Below are 18,818 nucleotides of genomic sequence, written 5' to 3'. Positions count from 1 at the left end.
TCGATCTCCTGACCTCGTGATCCGCCCGCCTCGGCCTCCCAAAGTGCTGAGATTACAGGCTTGAGCCACCGCGCCCGGCCTTCAATGGATTTCTTAATATTTTCTTCTTCAATCTATTAAGGTCTCCCTGCTACACTGAAACGAAACTTTAGAGATATGGGGAAGATAGAAAAGAAGCTATTTTTGAGGACCTGCAATGCAGCGATACTTATCTAGACACTTTATAAATAGTAGTCGTATTAATCCTTGTGTCCCCAATGTGAGATGTGTTTTATAGCCATTTTATAGAAGATGATACTTGAGAGTCAAAGAGTTAAGTGATTTGCTTAAGATCATCAGAGAGAAGAGATGTATCTTGGGTTCCAGTTTTTCCCCGGGACCCCTTGTTAGAAGCATCCTACATTGTCCTTGCTCACCAGGGCTTGGGGCTCAACAAGCAGTTGTTGAACTGCATGTCAAAGCTGAGGCTGGGAATGCCCAACATGTGTGCACATGCTTCCCCTAAGTCGTGTGACATGTAGAATGCCTAGGGCCTCCTTGCTTCCTGAAGGCAACATATGTTCTTTTCCCTCTTAAATGGCTATCTGGGAGACCACTTCTGAGGCTGTACAGCTCGGGCAAGGAAGGGCAGAGTTGTCTGTGGCAGAAACTGAAATCGGAATCAGAAACTCTGAGTCTAAATCTTCATTGTGTTGGTTGACCTTGGCCAAGTTACTTGTTTCCCGCTGGAGTTTATAAAATGAGTAGGTTGGGTTAAGCTCCTGTGACTTACCTGAATGTAATTTGTTATGCTTTGATAAGTAATCCACAACTTCTAGACCAGTGCTATCCAACAGAAATTTCTGTGACAATGGATGTATTCTACATCAGCACTGTCCAATATGGTATCCACCAGTCATGTGTGTCTGCTGAGCACTTAAAATGTGGCTAGTATCCCTAAGGAAATGATTCTTTTCTACTTAATTTTAATTATTTTAAATAGGCATATGGTGTTATTAGCTACTGGTTAGGAGAGTGCATTTCTAGACCCTGTAGTCTCTGCTTTCTAAGAAGCAATAATTGATTTGAGTATTTACCACTTTCTGGCTACGTGGCTTTAGGAAAATGACTTCACCTCTCTGTTCCTTCGTATTCCTTGCTTTAAAAAGAGATAGCATGGCACCACTTCATTAGGGTGTTAAACAATGCTTAGATCAATGCCTGGCGCATAATAATTTCTCAGTAAACATTAGGTTTTATAAACTGCATTGGGCTCACTGTTACCTGCTATTGGCTATCTGTTATAGAATTAGCATTTATTAAGGACCATTTTTACTTAATATTCACAGAAAACAAACAACTTTGATCTGTAGGTTTCATTATCCCATTTTATAGATGGGGACATTGAGACCCAGGGAATTTTAGTGACTTGATCAAATTACACAACTAAGAAACGACAGAAGCGGGAGTGAAACCCAGTTTCCTTGGCTGAAGACCCAGGACTCGTTTTGTGCCACCGCAGCTGCTTGGCTTTTGGTAACATTTGAGGCCCCACCAGCATCCATTCCCTTCAAGTGGGTGCTGACACTGGGAGCTGGCGGGGCCACCTGTCTGCAGGGACTGCGCTGAGCTCTTGGTGCCCAAGGCCCTCAGCTGCCAGTCGCCTGAGCACACTCATGTAATCTTAATGAACAATGTGCAAAGCCATTAAAAACTCAATTAGGACTTTCTTTTTACTGCTCACGTGAGGAAATGCAATCCTGAGGTGCTCATGTGTAAACACAATAGCCACCATCTGCTATGGAAAAGCGTTTTGCCTCCAAAAAGGGGATCTGTGTTGCAGACACATCAATAACGAGGCGCTTATCAAGGCATTATTATGCACGAAGGGGAAAAATGCAGAATTTATGGCCAGCCAGAGAGTACTTCCTGGTTTAATTCCACAATTTTCAGTGCTATGTATAATAACTATGAGGAAACTAATGCTGTTTTATGTTCCTTATCACGTTAGTAGACTTTTTTTTTAAGGGAGAAGGGAAAAGAATGTATTTACAGTCTTTCTCTTTCTTGTTTCTGACTGATCTTGGCGTAATGACCAGCTCAGTTTTGATCTCTGGGAAACTGACAGCCCTGGGATGATATTAATTATGCCAACCTGTTGATCAAAGTGGGACCCACAGAGTTGATGATATACAAGAGTTTTCACTCCTGAACAGTCTCTAGTGGAGGGCTTGAGCTCAACTGGCAGATACGGCTCCCTTCCTTTCTGGAGGGTGTGATCAGACCTGTATAAGGTGGGCTACATGTGCAAGGGGCTAGAGATGGCCACTGGATCCCACCCCCAAGACCTTACACTAGCATTGCTGGATGTTTCTGTGCCTTTGCCTGGGCTGTTCTCTCTATTTCAAATGCCTCCCAAGTTACCCCCGGGCTTGCTGCTCTTCATGATATCCTTACATAGACTGTCTTGCACCTTTGCTTAGTAGCTACTGTTCCACATCCTATTGCCTTGAATAAAGGGACTTGTAGCTGAATGATAGTTTATTCCCTCTTTACTTAAAATCCAAGATGAGTGCTCCTAATAGGTGAGTAGCCTTCTGTGTGGTTGTGCTCATTCAGGGAACCTGGTTTCTTTTATGGTGCTCTGCCCTCCCCTAGGCTCCTGAGATCCAGGACATTCAGCTGGTAGATGGGAAAATAGAATGGGCCAATGATTCTCATCACTTTATGTATATGCAAATCACCTGGGGATCTTGATAAAATGCAGATCCAGACTCATTAGGCCTGGGGGTGGATGTCAGATTCTTGTTTCTCACAAGCTCCCAGGTGACACTGGTATGGCTGGTCCAAGGACTATTCTTTGAGAGGCGAGATCATTTAGTATGGAGGTGTGGGGGTGAGAGGGAGGCAACTTTTACCGACCAGGCCTGGAAAGTGGCAAACGTCATACTCATGCCCCATTATCTAGAACTCAGTTGCACGTCCCAGGACCACCAAATGCTAAAGGGAGGCTGGAAGACATAATCTAGCTGTGTGCCCAGAACAATGTTACAGGGTTGTACATGAAGCTACATGGAACAGGGCAATCTCTACCTCCTCAGCGAGCCTGCCCTGCTACTGAAGCTAGGATGGAAAGAAGTGGGAACATGAGCTGGTGAAAGGAAAACCTTCCCAAGTCTCTCTACAGTGGATGTAAGGAGCCAAGGGTACATGTGCCTGTGGTGTGAATTGGCAGGAGGACAGCAGCTGAAATGTGCATGTGGGTATCATGGGATTCAGAAAGGAGAGAGACACTTTGCTTCTCAGGCTGCTTCCTCTGCTGGGAGATGTGCTACTCCTCAGTGGCAGAGACAGTCACAAACCCTTTGTGGGGCTTGTGAGTTGCTACTTACCTGTTCAAGGAAACCCTCTGGAACCCTGTGGCATGTAGGCCCCCAGACAGATATGGGCATGGATGCAGGCTCTGTCTCTAAGCCTCAATTTCTGCCCCTGTAATTGCTCCTTTTTAGCTGCCCCATTGTGAGTTTATGATAATTCGATAACTTCCCTGACATACAGACATCTCTCCACTTACCTGGTGTTACTGCAAGGCCATAAAACTAGGAAACTTTACTCCCTGAAACACTGGCAAAGACACCCACACCTTTGTTCCACTTCCAGTGGCTCCTTCCCCAGGCAGTGCTACACATTCTGAAATCATGACTTTTGCAGCCATATGCATGGAACTAGAGACAATAATCTTAAGTGAAGTAACTCCAAAACAGAAAATCAATACGGCATGTTCTCACTTATAAGTGGTAGCTAAATAATGCGTACACATGGATGCAGAGTGTGAAATGATATACATTGGAGGCTTGGAAGGGTTGGAGGGTGGGAGGGGGGTGAGAAATGAGAAATTACTTAATGGATACAATATACATTATTTGGTTGCTAGTCATACTAAAAGGCCAGACTTCGCCACTATGCAACATATCCATGTAACACAGCTGAACTTGTATCCCTTATATTTACACGAACATTTTTCTCATTGGTAGGATGGCAAAAACCTGTTAGCCACTGGCTCATGTTTCTCTGTGCTTTTCACCTGGCTACTTTGTGGTACAAGCTCACCCAGCTATCCTAAGTGGTCATCCCAGTAAGACAGCTGTGGCCCTAGGGATCTGGGCAGAGTTGGAGGGTGGGTCCATGGCCATCCCCCTGCTCTGCATGGTGGTTCAGGGGGAACATGCAGAAAGTCTAATTTGGCCTTAAGTCCAAGTTACTTTGTGAATAATGACGTGGAGGTTTTGAACTCCTCTCTCTCTGTTTCTCTCTTGCTCTTTCTCTCTCTCATGTCTGTTTTTAAATTCACTCAGAACCTGAAGGAGACAGGATTTGATTGGTACCTTCTAGAATCCCAAGAAGTGACGGGTTTCCCAGCACTTATTAACTGGGAGCTGTTAGTCTTTTTGGTATTAGAGTGAAAGAATTAGGTGACTTTTAGCTATTGAAGTAGGTCACCTTGGCTGAGGATAAGTGGTCTTGAAGTTTGTTTCTGAATTAAGATTTTAGTGTTTTTCTAGGTAGAAACATTCCTTCTGGAATCACCTGAGTTTATCTGCTGTGTTTCATGATGCAGTTTATTTCGTAGAATTGTAAGACTCTAAGACACAGAGCTCAGCCCTCCCAGTTGCTTGTGAAATTTCCTTAACTATCTCTTTAATTTGTCCAGGCTCTGTTTCGCCACCTGCATTGATGGGGGCTCACTTTATCTCTGGCCAGTCCTTTCTATTTTGCACCAACTTCACTTGTTAGAAAGTTCTTTGTACACTGAACTGAAATGTGCCCCCTCATGGTTTCTTTCATGAGTCTGCCCTCTCAGGCAGCTTTATCAGTAAGCTATTGTCACAATAAGCTGCATGACACACTGAGAAGAAACTTGGTGGCAAACAACAATAAGCGTTTATTCTAGCTCTCATGGAACTGTGCATTGATTGTAGATTGGCTGATCTAGGTTGGGCTTTTGGGCCATGTGGCTGTGATTCCAGCTGCAGGGGTGGCATGGCTTGGTTCTTTACTATCGGTTCAAGTCAGGTATCTTCCATGTGTGGATTCTTCATCCCAAGCTGAAAGGGGCAGCAGCTACTGGGGGCACATTCTTCTCATAAAAGGTAGCAGTAGTGCAAGACGGTAAGCCCAGCAGGGTAAGCACATTTTAACCTTTGCTTGAGTCATTCTGTTAGCATCCTATTGACCAAAGCAAGTCATATGGTGGAGCCCAAAGTCAAGGGATGGGGACATACCCTCTGTTTCTGCTGGAAGGAACTGCAAAGCCAATAGCAAGGGACATGGATCCAAGGAGGGATAAAGAATTGGAAACAACCATTTAACTTGCCAAAGCAACTCAAAAGAGGCTCACTTCATCTATACAAGGCAACATTTTGAATGCTTGGAGATGTTTTCTGCCAACAGTAATAGTAGCTATGTTTTCTGCAAATAGCAATAGTAGCACCTTGTAGAAATACTTCATACATGTTACCATCTCTTAATTCTTAAAACCACCTTATTGAATAGATTTTTTATTCCCAAATACAGAAGAGGATACTCAGGCTCAGAGAGATGTGGCTTTCACAGGGTCACCCAGACCCTCCTAGACTGGCTTGATCTCTGGCCACTCCTCTGGCCATGTTTATGGGTATGACTGGTTTTCAGAAGCATTTTCTTACTTTCTCTTTGTCTCTACTTCCCACCTGCTTTGTGGGTCTCCAGGATCTTTCATGATGGTGAACAGCTCTGGGAGAGCCTCTGGCCAGAAGGCCCACCTTCTCCTGCCGACCCTGAAGGAGAATGATACCCACTGCATCGACTTCCATTACTACTTCTCCAGCCGTGACAGGTCCAGCCCAGGGGCCTTGAACGTCTACGTGAAGGTGAATGGTGGCCCCCAAGGGAACCCTGTCTGGAATGTGTCCGGGGTCGTCACTGAGGGCTGGGTGAAGGCAGAGCTCGCCATCAGCACTTTCTGGCCGCATTTCTATCAGGTATGGCATTTACCGTGGTTTTATGTTTGAAAATTAGTGATAAATCTATACACTTCTTGCTCTCCATACAGGTGCTAGGTCTAGAAAGGACTTCATTTAGTTACTCGTGTTTACTAGGCTTCTCCTCCTAGCCAAGCTCTGCAGAGGTGACCCAGTACAGCCCCTGCCCCACTTGAGTTCATTGTTTGTAGGAAAAGACTGATATGTAAATAAAATGACAACATACCAGGATGTGTGTGGCTCCTGACGATGCTGGAGGAACATAGGCATTGATTCCTTTTTATAAAGTCAGTGCTTATGACATGATGAGGGAAGTTCTAATACTATCCTATTTTATGGATGAAAAGATTGAAGTTTGGAGAGATGAGTTAACTAGTCAAAGATCACCCTCTGGGGAATGGGGTGTTTGCTAGGGAAGTCAATTAGGATGGTTTGTAAGAGGAGATGACATCTAAGACGAATCTTGAAGAATGAATACAAGTTTATTTTAAAAGACAGGGAGGGAAAGGCATTTGAGTTGTCAAGGACAGTGTGTCCGATGAGCTAGAGGGGTGGATGATAGATGATGGCAGAGTTTGGAAAGTCGAAGTTGTTTAAGGTACATTGCAAAGGGGACAGACAGGGAGATCAGCCTGCAGGGACAAGCAGATCATGGAGGGCTTTGACTGTCAGGCTAATGGATGGAACTTAGTTTAAAGCAGTGCTGCTCCTACTGCCCGTGGTGAAGGGATGCTTTTCCTCCCCACTTTTTGTGGAGCAATACTCTTATAAACCACGGTTAAAAAAAAAATCATGGCAATGCCAAATTGCCGTAACAGTTCCTAAACCTCTCTCTCTTTCCTTCTTTATCTCCTTGTGAACTGATGCACACAGTGCACAGATTGGCACCAATCCATAAAGCATGCTTAGAGGAACACTCTCCACATTGTCTTGGCTTGGGGCTGTTGAAAGTTTTATTATTTTTTTAACAATGTTATTAAGGTAAAATGTACATATCACAGAATCCACCTATTTTAAATATGCAAGCCCGTGACTTTAGAAAACCTATTGAATTGTGCAACCGTCATCATAAACCAGTCCAGAACATGTTCATCATCCCAGTAAGATACCCTGTGCTCATTTGCAGTTAATCACCACGTGCACTGTTGAAAGGTGTTAGATTAGAGAGTGAGGCAGTCAGATCTGCATTTTGGAGAAATTTCTCTAGCGTTGGAAGCAGAAGATGAACCAGTGGCTGAGGGCTTCTTAGACTTCCTCCAAGTTCATATCCATGGTATAGTTCTTCCAGATTTTAGTGTTAGGAATACATTTATCTATTGAGATCTCTTGTTGGGTTTACTTTAATGAGACAATTCAAGCTTTATTTCCCTTTTGCCTTGGTAACGAGAAATCAGAATTTAATACTCAATTACCCTCAACATTTAACCTGGATTTTTGCCATGCATATTTCAATTTTATCCTCAATGGCTTGTGATTTCCTTTTAGAATAATTCTATTTTTCTTCATGATGCATTTCCTGCAATTCCTTTTAGAAATAGGGGAGAAGTTATGATGATGATGGTGATGGTGGTGATGATGATACCTACCGTTCATTGGTTGTTTATCATGTTCCAGGCACAATACAAAATATTTCACATACATTACCTTGTTTAATCTTCACAACAATCCTTTGAGGCAGGTACTACTATACCCATTTTATAGGCGATGAAACGAAGGCTCAGAAATGGTAAGTAATAACCCAAACTCTAACGGAGGTAGTGCCTTGTTTTTTTATCCATTCTGTTTGATTTCACTGTCTAAGCTAGTATAATCCAATATAAATATAATGGGAACCACACGTGCCATTTATAAATGTTTAGTAGCCACATTAAAAAGTAAAAGGAAATCAGTGAAATTAATTTGTGTGTGTGCAAGCTCTGCCTCCCGGGTTCACGCCGTTCTCCTGCCTCAGCCTCCTGAGTAGCTGGGACTATAGGCACCCGCCACCACACCTGACTGTTTTATATTTTTAGTAGAGACGGGGTTTCACTGTGTTAACCAGGATGGTCTTGATTTCCTGGCCTTGTGATCCACCTGCCTTGGCCTCCCACTTTTGATAATATACTTTACTTTACCCAGTGTATCCAAAATACTATCACTTCGACATGTAATCAATCTAAACAATTATTAGTGAGATGTTTTCTGTTCTCTCCCTATCAGTCTTTATAATTCAGTCTATATTTTACACTTACAGTAAGTCTCAATTTAAATGTTTTATTTTCATTAGTAATACTGATCTGTATTTAGATTCATAAAATGTATAGCTCAAGAAGTGGATACATATACACAAGTTGTTCCAAATATTTTTAAGTGAATTGGGTGTCAGTTTTTATATTAAAATTTAAGGTAACTGAAGTTAAGTAAAATGAGAAGTTCAGTTTCCTAGTCTCATTAGCCACACTTCAGTAGCTGGTGGTTGTCAAATTAGTACAGATCATAATTCTTAACCACTTGGCTCCACAGTTTCCCCTAGTAGAGTTCTTGAAAGTCTTAGCCATGCCTAGAGTATGGGTGGGGAGATGAAGGGGGTGACTCCAAGGCTGGGCTTTCAGAAGGGACCTGGCCTTTGTGGGGTGCTGGTTATGCTCATTCTCATCCTCCATTGCTGGAGAATCTTGCAACTGTCTCTTGTAGTGCCTTGGTCTGTGTTGAGGGTTTTCTTAAGGTTTTTATTTTGGAGTTCTTTGTCGGAGACTTAAAGGAGTAGATAATAAGATACTTGTGGCAGGGATTGTCGAACAGCACAGGTTACTCCCGCAACCCTGGAGATATCCAAGCAGCCTGGGAGATGGTCCTAAATAGCCCTGTTTATGACCATGCTTCCATTGCTTCTCCCCCAACCTCATCTCCTTGGCCTGTCCATGGGTGGCCAAGAGCCAGAGGCAGGAAGTTAAGAAAGTTAGGAAGAGAGCAGAAATAAAAGAGGCAGTGAGAAAGAGAAGAAAACAGAAAACAAGAGAGTGAATTCTTGGAAGAACTCATCACACCATCATTCAGCCACTCCCTCTCTATTCTCATCTACTTGTCAGTCGTTTTGCTTCCTGCGTGAGCCAGGCCAGTTCAGGCATTGGTAACGCAGAGGTGAGTGGGACAGAGCTGGCCTTGGGGTAGTCAGGGTGGACTGTTGTCATTTGGTGTGACGTTAAGCCCCTATTCCCTTCTTTTCAACAGCAGGAACCTATGAATGAAAGTGGCTAAAAGGAGAGTCTTTTGTTTTTAACGTGTGTTACCCACAATGTGACCTGTTTTATCCTAGATATTTTGAGACAAATTGTATACCTTTGGCCTCATTACTTCTGTGTCTTTTCCTTTTGTGTAATATGTTTTAGTACAAACCTTTATCCGAAACTGATGGTGTCAGATATGTGTCGGAATTCAGAATGTTTGGAATTTGGTAATATATTGACATATCTTCTGTATTTTATAACAACCCTGGTAGGGTCTGAGGCAGTACCCTGTAACCAAATCTAATATTTCTACAGCAAAACTTACACATACTCACAAGAAATGGGATAAATAAAGACTGTAAGTAGTATCAGGCCAATTCAGCTGTGTTCAGGTTTTACCACCAAATTACTTTGTGTAATACTAAGGTGAAGAATCTTGTTTTCAGAGCTTTTGGGGTTTCCGAATTGCATTAAGCATATAGCCCTATATTCTCTACCTGCACAGTTGCATGAACAAGGGGATCAGATCTTGCTTGTATGTTCTGGGAAGAATACCCAGTGTATGACTTGTAGAGTGTGCTCTGTGGAACATTTGTTCCCTAAGATTCTCTGTAGTGAAGGCTGATGTGGTGGAGGTCACAGCATTTTGAAAAAGCTGTGTGATGTATCTGGTTCTAGGAGACTCACAATTACCCATGTGGTAGTTCTGAGGAGTCAGAAATAAAGGGATTTGTTGGTGTTTAACTTACTGTCTTTCCTCTAAGTTTGATCTTGGCCCTCTTTTTGTCGGATGACCACCTGACTATAGAGATAGTATTCTGCAGACCAGTGGCCCCACATCTCAGTTGGCTGGGACAACCCTGGTTTACGCCCATTATCCTGGTGAAATTAAGAGCATCCATTTCATAGTGTGCCCCAGTTTCAGTGATAAATTATATCGTCTTCCTATCCATAGACATTTACAGTATGCATACTGGCACATGTGACTTAGGTTTACCCTCATTTTGTAGATAAAGTAAACATTTTCTGTTAAGGGCCAGAAAGAAAATATTTTAGTCTTTGCAAGCCATACACTTTCTGTTGCAATTACTCAATTCTGCCATTGTACCATGAAAACAGTCATAGATAATATGTAAATGAATGGACTCAGCTGTGTTCCAACAAAACTTTATGTGCAAAAACAGGTGGTGGACTGGATTTGGCTTCCAGGCCATAGCTGAACCCTGATGTACATGATAAAGCTGATGTCCAGAGTTGCATAGTGAAGTCCAAGAGCACATAGCAAATTATTGGCAAAGCTGAGAGCAGATCCCAGATACCCTACTCCCTACACTGTCACCACTGTATCATTGACTATAGACATCAAGTGTCTCTAAAAGCTCACAGGCATGGTCAGTGAGGCTTTAAGGTTCCAATTAGAAACCCAATATATAGGAACAGATGCAAATGGGTACAGGATGGGGCCACAGGTGGAAGTACAATGAACAAGAAAATTGACCCAGTACCGGGACAGTCACACCATTTCCATGCTTTTTGATGAGGCATGGAGGGAAAAGGACATTTCTGGAGTACCCTCTATGTTCACACCCTGTGAGAGGCATGAGATCTGTGCAGTAGCCCCCTCTATTAGGTAGCAACATATCCTATCTTCCAGCGTAGGAAGCACTATTGGTAAATTCAGATCCCCGTGATCTTTCCTAGGTCCTCTAACTCCAAGCTCTGCTTTGCCTTTAGGGAAAATAGCTTGCCCTTGCTGAGAATCTTCTTCCTAGCTGTGTAATGTTGGTTGTATCCTGTCATCTTTCAGAATCACAGTTTCCTCATCAGTAGAACGGAGAGGATATTAGGTATGACAGGCCCTTCTGCAAATGAAATTAGAGAACATAAACGTATCATCATGTCAGGTATATTAGTCTGTTCGCACACTGCTGTGAAGAACTGCCCAAGACTGGGTAATTTATAAAGAAAAGAGGTTTAATTGACTCACAGCTCTGCATGGCTGGGGAGACCTCAGGAAACTTACAATCATGGCAGAAGGGGAAGCGGGCATGTCTTACATGGTGGCAGGCAAGAGAGGGCTGGTGAAGGAGCAACTGTCAAACACTTATAAAACCATCAGATCTTGTGGTAACTCACTCACTACCACAAGAATAGCATGGGGGAACCACCCCCATTATCTAATCACATCGCACCAGGTTCCTTTCTCAACATGTGTGGATTATAAGGATTACAATTCAAGATGAGATTTGGGTGGGAACACAGAGCCAAACCCTATCAGCAGGCTTGCAGTGGGCCTCAGCAATTGTTGGAAGGAAGGAAGAAAAAAGGAAAAGAGGGAAAAAGAAAGAAAGGGGAAGGAGGAAGGAAGCCCTTTTAAAATAAATAGGCAGTGTTATTTAGCCTGCACTCAGTAACCTCCTTGCCATCCCTTGGATAAGCAGCTTCATCTGGGAGAATTTTCTGATTAGAACCTTGTTGGCTACTGCAGCCTCATTACATTTCCTTGGCTGAGAGTAGCAGTTTGGAGACATATGTTATACACACACAGTCACTAATGGATACTCACTTAGCCACAAACACTGCAGAGTGCACACATAGGGACAAGCATCCACAGACTCTCAGATTCAAAACACACTTGCACATGCACACATAGGTACAGTGGCAAGAAAAGGGGGCCTATCAGAAAATTCAAAGACACTAGCAAAATGGGTTTTAAAATTCACCAGACCTGGAGATCTGGTCCTGTACATATGATTTTGTGGGCTAAATATGAATTACTGGGCTTAGGACCTGATGGTGTATGTATTAATTTATTAAAGTCATACTTTATAGTTCTGAAATTGACTTTTAGCTCTCTAGTAAACACTGAAATTTCCTGTTTCTCATTAGTGAGCTTTCTGGCACCAGACTTTCGGCAAGGCCTGGGGTAAGAATCTAACCTCTGCCAGCCATCTCCTGACATGTGCCTTTTCTTGGGAAAGTAGGGGCTTATTTACTTTTAATTGACAAATATTAATTGTATGTATTTATAGGGTATAGTGTGATATTTTGATCTATGTATGTGTTACAGAAATACTTAATCAAACTAATGAACATATCCATTACCTCACCAACTTAACTTTTTTTGTGTACTGAGAACACTAAAAAAGATCTGTTCTTTTAGCAATTTTGAAATACACAATACATTATTATTAAATGTGGTCACCACTCAGTGCTGAATGGCTGTTAAGTCACGTGTACTTCAGATCACAGCTCCTTTCTAGGTGATATTAATTTGATTTCATATTTTCTAATGATTCTGAACTTTTCTGTTTCAGGATTAAAAAAAAATAAGAGAATGTCTGTTAATTTTGCAACCATCTGCTTGCCCTAGTCTCTATCACCTGCCTAGGGAAAATTATATTTTATTCGGTGGTTATAATCACTATATAGGCTGCTGAAATTAAGGACTCACCCAGCTTTGGTTCAACTGGACTTGAAACTCAGTCCCTTTCCCAGGAAATCCCTGCTATCTGGCACTCTGTAGATTTAGTAACTTCACTCACAATGGAGTGGAGTTTATCACAGTGAGGGGCCTACTCTACCACCCTTGAAATTCTATTCCACCTGCTCCCTTATCCATCCCACTTCTTTCTACTAAGCATCAAATCCTCCTCCTTGTCTTATACAGGTCTCCTTGGGCTGATATGGTAAAAAGTGTCTCACTTAATTTTACCCTAAGCAATCTCTCCCCATGATAATATGTATATCTGAGCAGTTCTGATGTGCCAACCTTTTTCTCTTCTCCTAAAGATGTTTGCAGCCCCTTGAAATTTTTGCCATGCAAGTTTTCTGCTCGAGAACTATAAAAGATGAAGTTAAAGCACCAAGTCTTTTAAACCATGGCCTGATAAATCCACACCCTCCTCCAAGTGACCAAAACCACTTTTTGGAGGGGTTGAGCATCACTCATCTCAGAGCCTCTTGTGGGGAATTGCTTCCTGGCTTTGCACAAGTCTTCATGCACAGGGAGAGGTTTTCACCTTTCCATGCAAGCCTCATCTCTTCAACACCTGCACCAGGAGGTCTCTAATGAGACCTATGGGCTGGAGCATGTGCAATAGATGGTAGGTCCACATGGCAGCCTTGGAGCTGAAGAGCATCTACAGAGAAGTTGAAATTCTCAGTCTGGGCCCTCTGCTCCAGTCCCTGTACTCAGGGTCTCGCCCTCCATATACTGACTTGGGGTGCCACTGGGTATGCATGGCCTGTGTGAGTTCCCCATCCCATCCCTACTGCCCTGCCTCTTGAAGACAGGAGGAAAACGCTACACCAGTGTCACCTCTAGACTTCTCTACTCACTCCCCTGACTCTCCCATTTCCTGACTTTCATTCCTCGAGGGCCTTGGTTGAATTTTCCTGAGAGTGTGCTTGGGTCAGAGATAACCATTCTCCCTCTCCTCAGGACACCTTGGCAAGTCTTTCCATCTCCGAGGGTCCTGGCATCACCTTGTCCCCTTGTGGTGTCTGTCCCTAGGAACTGGAGCTGGCTGTCTACCGGGTGGGGCTTCCTGTGGCTAGGAGCCTCACATCAGAAGCATATTGATGGAGTGATCATCTCCTTCCAAGGTTGTAGGTGTCTTCTGGGGCACCTTCTGATCATCCTCAGTGTCATTTTACATAATTACATTAATAGATTATTACCATTTTTACTTCCTCTTTTTGTGAATGACCTGTTGAAGTCATTGGCCACTTTTTAATTGGAATGGTTTATTTATTTTTTGGTTGATTCTCAAGAGTCCTTTGCACACAAAAAAGAATATTTTCATATTAGCTGACACAGGTGTTACAAATATTATTCTCAGCCTGTCATTTGACTTTTAATTTTGTTTTAGATTTTTGCTAACATGCAAAGCACACTTGACACCATAGTTATTAAGAAAGCATTGTTGGCCAGGCACAGTGGCTCAAGCCTGTAATCCCAGCACTTTGGGAGGCCGAGGTGGGCAGATCACGAGGTCAGGAGATCGAGACCATCCTGGCTAACACAGTGAAACCCCATCTCTACTAAAAAAAATACAAAAAACTAGCCGGGCGAGGTGGTGGGCACCTGTAGTCCCAGCTACTCTGGAGGCTGAGGCAGGAGAATGGCCTAAACCCGGGAGGCGGAGCTTGCAGTGAGCTGAGATCTGGCCACTGCACTCCAGCCTGGGCAGCAGAGCGAGACTCCGTCTCAAAAAAAAAAAGAAGAAAGCATTGTGTAACTTTAAATAAGTTGGTTTTTACGACATTGTCACTAATTTCTAGTTTTAGTTAATTTGATTAGAAAATGTATAGGCCCAAAATTAAACAATTTCTTCTTTGAGGGATTTATTGAAGTTACATTGTAGCCTAGTATATGATTTTTTTTTGCAACTGAGCCATAGCATTTGAATAGAAGTTTCATTCTGTCTTTATTAACATATATCTAGGAAATACATTATTATTTACATTATATATACTTGCTTTTCCCTATATGATTAGTCAAAGTCTAAGACATAGGTTGAAGTTTTCAACCCATGTCTTTTTCGTCATTTTCTCCACTTAAGTCTCTTGACTCGTGTTTTTTCTAAATGACCATTTAATCCACCTAATTTTTTCATTGTTATTTTCAGTTAAAATTCTACTTTGAGGCTTTCACATTATTTCTGCAACAACTGCTTTCTGTTACTTGCATTTCTTTATTATGTCTTTGTTCAACTTGTTCTTTTTAATGTTATTGAGTCATTCTGTTTTAGGTGTTCATCTTATAGCATACAATTAGACTTTGTTTATTTAGACAGTCTGAGAGCTTTTCTGTATTTTAACCTGTTTATATTTATTGTCACAACAGAAACATTTTTTCTTTATTTTGTCATTTTTATTACACAGTTTGAATGCTTTTGTGCTATTTCTTTTAAATGCATTTACTGTGTATGTTCTATTTGCTTTTTTTTCTATGAACTTTGCTTTTGGTTTCCTTTGAATTATTAAAAAATATAATTAGACACATGATTATTTACAGGAAGGCTTTCTGTTTACTTTTCCCTCTGCAAGATGAGGTGGCTAGCACGTTACTTTTGCAAACTTTCCCCTACCTCTTGAATAATTTTGTTTGCTGAGTCTCTCTGAAGGACCCTGCTATCTTAGTAAACTATTCTTCCAGAATGGCCGTCATGCTGGAGCAACAGCTCTATAATGTGACTGTCATCCCCAAGGCACTTCACCTAACTCCCAGGCAGCCACATGCTGTTTCACAACAGATCCTACCACTTAAGGAAGCTGCCTCTTCTCAGCCATCACCATGATCTCCAGTGGTTCCCATTGGTTCTCCATAGTTCTTTTGTTACAGCTGTTGGAGTTCCAAGCCCCAATGAGAACACTAGTCTTTGAATCCAGTGACCTGGAGTGACCACGTAGGCCACAAAAAGATTTCACAGGGAGGTTTTCCTGTTGGTCTCATCATCTACCTTATATTTTTTTTTTTTTTTTTTTTGAGACGGAGTCTTGCTCTGTCGCCGGGGCTGGAGTGCAGTGGCCGGATCTCAGCTCACTGCAAGCTCCGCCTCCCGGGTTCACGCCATTCTCCTGCCTCAGCCTCCCGATCTACCTTATATTCTATCCATTGACTTGAACTGAGGAGTAAAACACAGGAGAGGGAGGGTCCTTTTTAGAGGCTGTCAGGTGTTGGAGATGAAAACTGAAGACACTTTGAATAAGAGCAGTGGTTCTGATGTCTGGTTGGTTTTTACCTCAAAAAAGTGCCTGCTTCCAGTGGTTCATCCTAATAGCAGAGATATATGACATGGGAAGATTTGAGAAATGCTAATAAGGTAGAATAAAAAGGAAAATGGAGATGAGGGCTGAGGCAGAAGGAGAGGCCCACCCTGGTCTCCAGCTTGGGTGACTGAATGGGTCATAGTACCACTTACCATATTCCATATTTCAGAAAGAATAGCCCGTTGGTCAATGAGGGAAAAGGTTTGAGGAGGAAGCTGTGTGGAATCTGCTGTATTCATGTCATTGATGTGGTACCTAGGTAGAAACACAGATCTGTGAACTGGATACGTAAGACAGATGTGCGGGTGAAAGGTCTAGGGTGCAGAGCTGGGCTTGGGAGTTATCAGTGCATTGGCAGCTGTTGAAGGGAGAGTATATGCAGTGAAAAGATGTCTAACGGGAGCCCACATTAGAAGGCAGGATGGAGAAGGAGCAATGCCTACAGACCTATGGTAGAACAGGGCCAGATTCATGAGAAAAATCATAAGAATTAAGTGTTATCTGAGCCTAAATAGAAAAAAGACCCAGAAATGGAGAGTCCATGAACACTGACAGTTGTAGAAGAATGGTCAAGTTGTGACAATAATTCTAGTAAATATTTCTTGAGAATGTACCATGTACCATACATTGTTCTAAGTGGAGTATTAACTCCATGATTCTAAAAAGTCATCCAATGAGGTAGACACTGTAATTAAAGATGCAGAAAATGAGGCACAGAGCAGTAACATAACTTTCCCAAGACCACTAACTAGCAAGTGGCACAGCCAGGACTTGAACCTAGGTACTTGGAACCAGAGTTTAAGCACTGCACTATCTTCCTTCTTAACGTAAGATAGAGACTGAAAATATCTACTGGATTTAGCAATTAGAAGATTATTAGTATTTTCTGTGTAAGCAGTTTTGGGGGAAGTGTGGAACATGGAATCCAGATTGTATTAGGTTATAATTTTGCAATGGAGAGTCAGGAAATGTTGGGGGTGAATGAAGATAAAACTACTGAGAATTGTAAGTGTTACTGAAACACAACTGGATGGTATTACAGAAAACCTGCTGCTAAAGGGTAGTTTTTAAAGAATAGGAGAAGCTGTTGACCTGTCAGAATTAGGGATGAAAGGGAGGATTTGGAGATATAGGATAGACAGAGAAAACCAAAAAGAATCCAAAAGCTGGAAAATATAGCAAGAGTCCAGGTCAAGAACACTGGTGTTCCTTGCAAAGAAGAGGCAGGGAATGGTGTGGTTGGATATCAAGTCAATGGGTAAAAAGTTAGAAGTCAGTCCCTCTCTTTCCCTCTTGCCTCTTGAAGATGTGGGTGTCTGCTGGGATTACATGGGTGCATGTTGAAAGGGCGGCAGTTGTGTAAGGTACAGGATTGCAGAAGGCAGTTGTGTTATAGGCTTGGCAAAGTTGAAATAAAGGTGCAAAGGAATGGGTGCTTTAAGAGAGACTCGTATGGAGTCTGAGGAGCTCACATGGTAGCCTGGGCCTTCTGCATTAATAAGCCAAGGATTAGATAAGAAAAGCAGAGGTCCAGGCTACCACGTGAGCCTGAGGAGCAGGTCAAGAGGAGTCAACTAGGAGAAGACTGTGGGTAGAGATTGTGCTGGAGTATGGGAAAGTGAAATTTCCAATTTCCAGAAGGTGAAAAATGAGGCGAAAGTGGGGCTAAAGTGGATTGGGGAAGGCCGTTGGGACTAGAGAGGTCAAGGATGTTGGTCATGCTACCCACACAGACATTGATATCTACTTGGTGAAGATAGGGGTTAAGTGATGAGGGAAGCTAAATACATTACAAAATTTTTATGGAAATAGCAGTGTAGGTGGAAGTCAGTTGCCTTCTACTCCTGGATACCAAGAGGTAGATTGCCACTTATTTTTAAGAGATTTATTATAAATTCAAATGTAATATGTTCCTTGGCAATGTAGAATCAACTCATGGTAAACCCTCCTTGGCTTATGGTAACTTCCAAGGTAGGCATCTCTCTTATCCTTTATAAGAAAGTTGGGATATTAGAAAGTAGTTCTCTGTAGAAGGATGGTCAAGTTGTGACTTGACCCTTGAAGCCGCAATGAGAAAGATACAGATTGGAGTTTCCAAGACCTTGGTATTTGGGTTGTTTTTCCTGCATCTAAGTGTTATTTCTGAAATTCATTAAAAATATTCCATGTGACTGGCTCTTCCTTTGCTAGCTACCAAAGTGTGGCCCTTTTGCCTTGTGTTGAAAATCCCAGTCAATTGCCAGGGTAGCATGCTGTCTTAATAGAAGGTTTCTTGGGTAGCTTCTGATGGGAATTTGAAACATAAAGGGCTGGGGGCCGGGCAGCTTCCTATGATGAATGCCTACAACCGTTTCTGTGAAATTGACTCCCGCCCTGTGTGTTGCAGGTGATATTTGAATCCGTCTCATTGAAGGGTCATCCTGGCTACATTGCTGTGGACGAGGTCCGGGTCCTTGCTCATCCGTGCAGTAAGTATGTCCCTTCCTCCCAACACAGCCTTGATCCATGCCAGACTGGGTAGCATAAAGCCTGCAATCCCCTCCATTCATTCAGCTCACCAACATCTCTCTCTGTCTCTCTCTCTCTTTTAATCTTTCAGAAATGCTTACATACTCAATGCAATCAGTCCTGAATAAATCCATAATTTTGCCGGCCTGTTCAACAGGCAGCACCTCCAGGAATTTGCAGAGAGTGGCAAAACATCTTTATTTGAATCTCTCTCCATTATTAAGGGAGTCTAAAGTCCTGATTGTTTATTAGTGGGATTCAGACCACTGAAGTGGAAGAATTAGAGGGCTTTGGATAGAATCTTGTGCAATTGTCTTTAAAAAAATAA

At 42.4% G+C, this 18,818-nt stretch overlaps 1 protein-coding gene across 1 annotated transcript in view; it reads left to right on the top strand.

The window, feature by feature from the left end:
- The window catches only part of LOC117068315 (receptor-type tyrosine-protein phosphatase T-like), a 337,994-nt gene that overhangs the window by 191,994 nt on the left and 127,182 nt on the right, over positions 1-18,818 (top strand). The window contains exons 3-4 of the mRNA XM_033185381.1: positions 5,728-5,999; positions 18,369-18,450. Of these exons, the coding sequence (XP_033041272.1) occupies positions 5,728-5,999; positions 18,369-18,450 (354 nt within the window). The remainder of the gene's footprint in view (positions 1-5,727; positions 6,000-18,368; positions 18,451-18,818) is intronic.

Source organism: Trachypithecus francoisi, unplaced genomic scaffold (assembly GCF_009764315.1).
Source record: "Trachypithecus francoisi isolate TF-2019V2 unplaced genomic scaffold, Tfra_2.0 Lachesis_group21, whole genome shotgun sequence".
NCBI classification, from domain to species: Eukaryota; Metazoa; Chordata; class Mammalia; order Primates; family Cercopithecidae; genus Trachypithecus; species Trachypithecus francoisi.
This window is presented reverse-complemented; position numbering and strand designations above follow the sequence as displayed.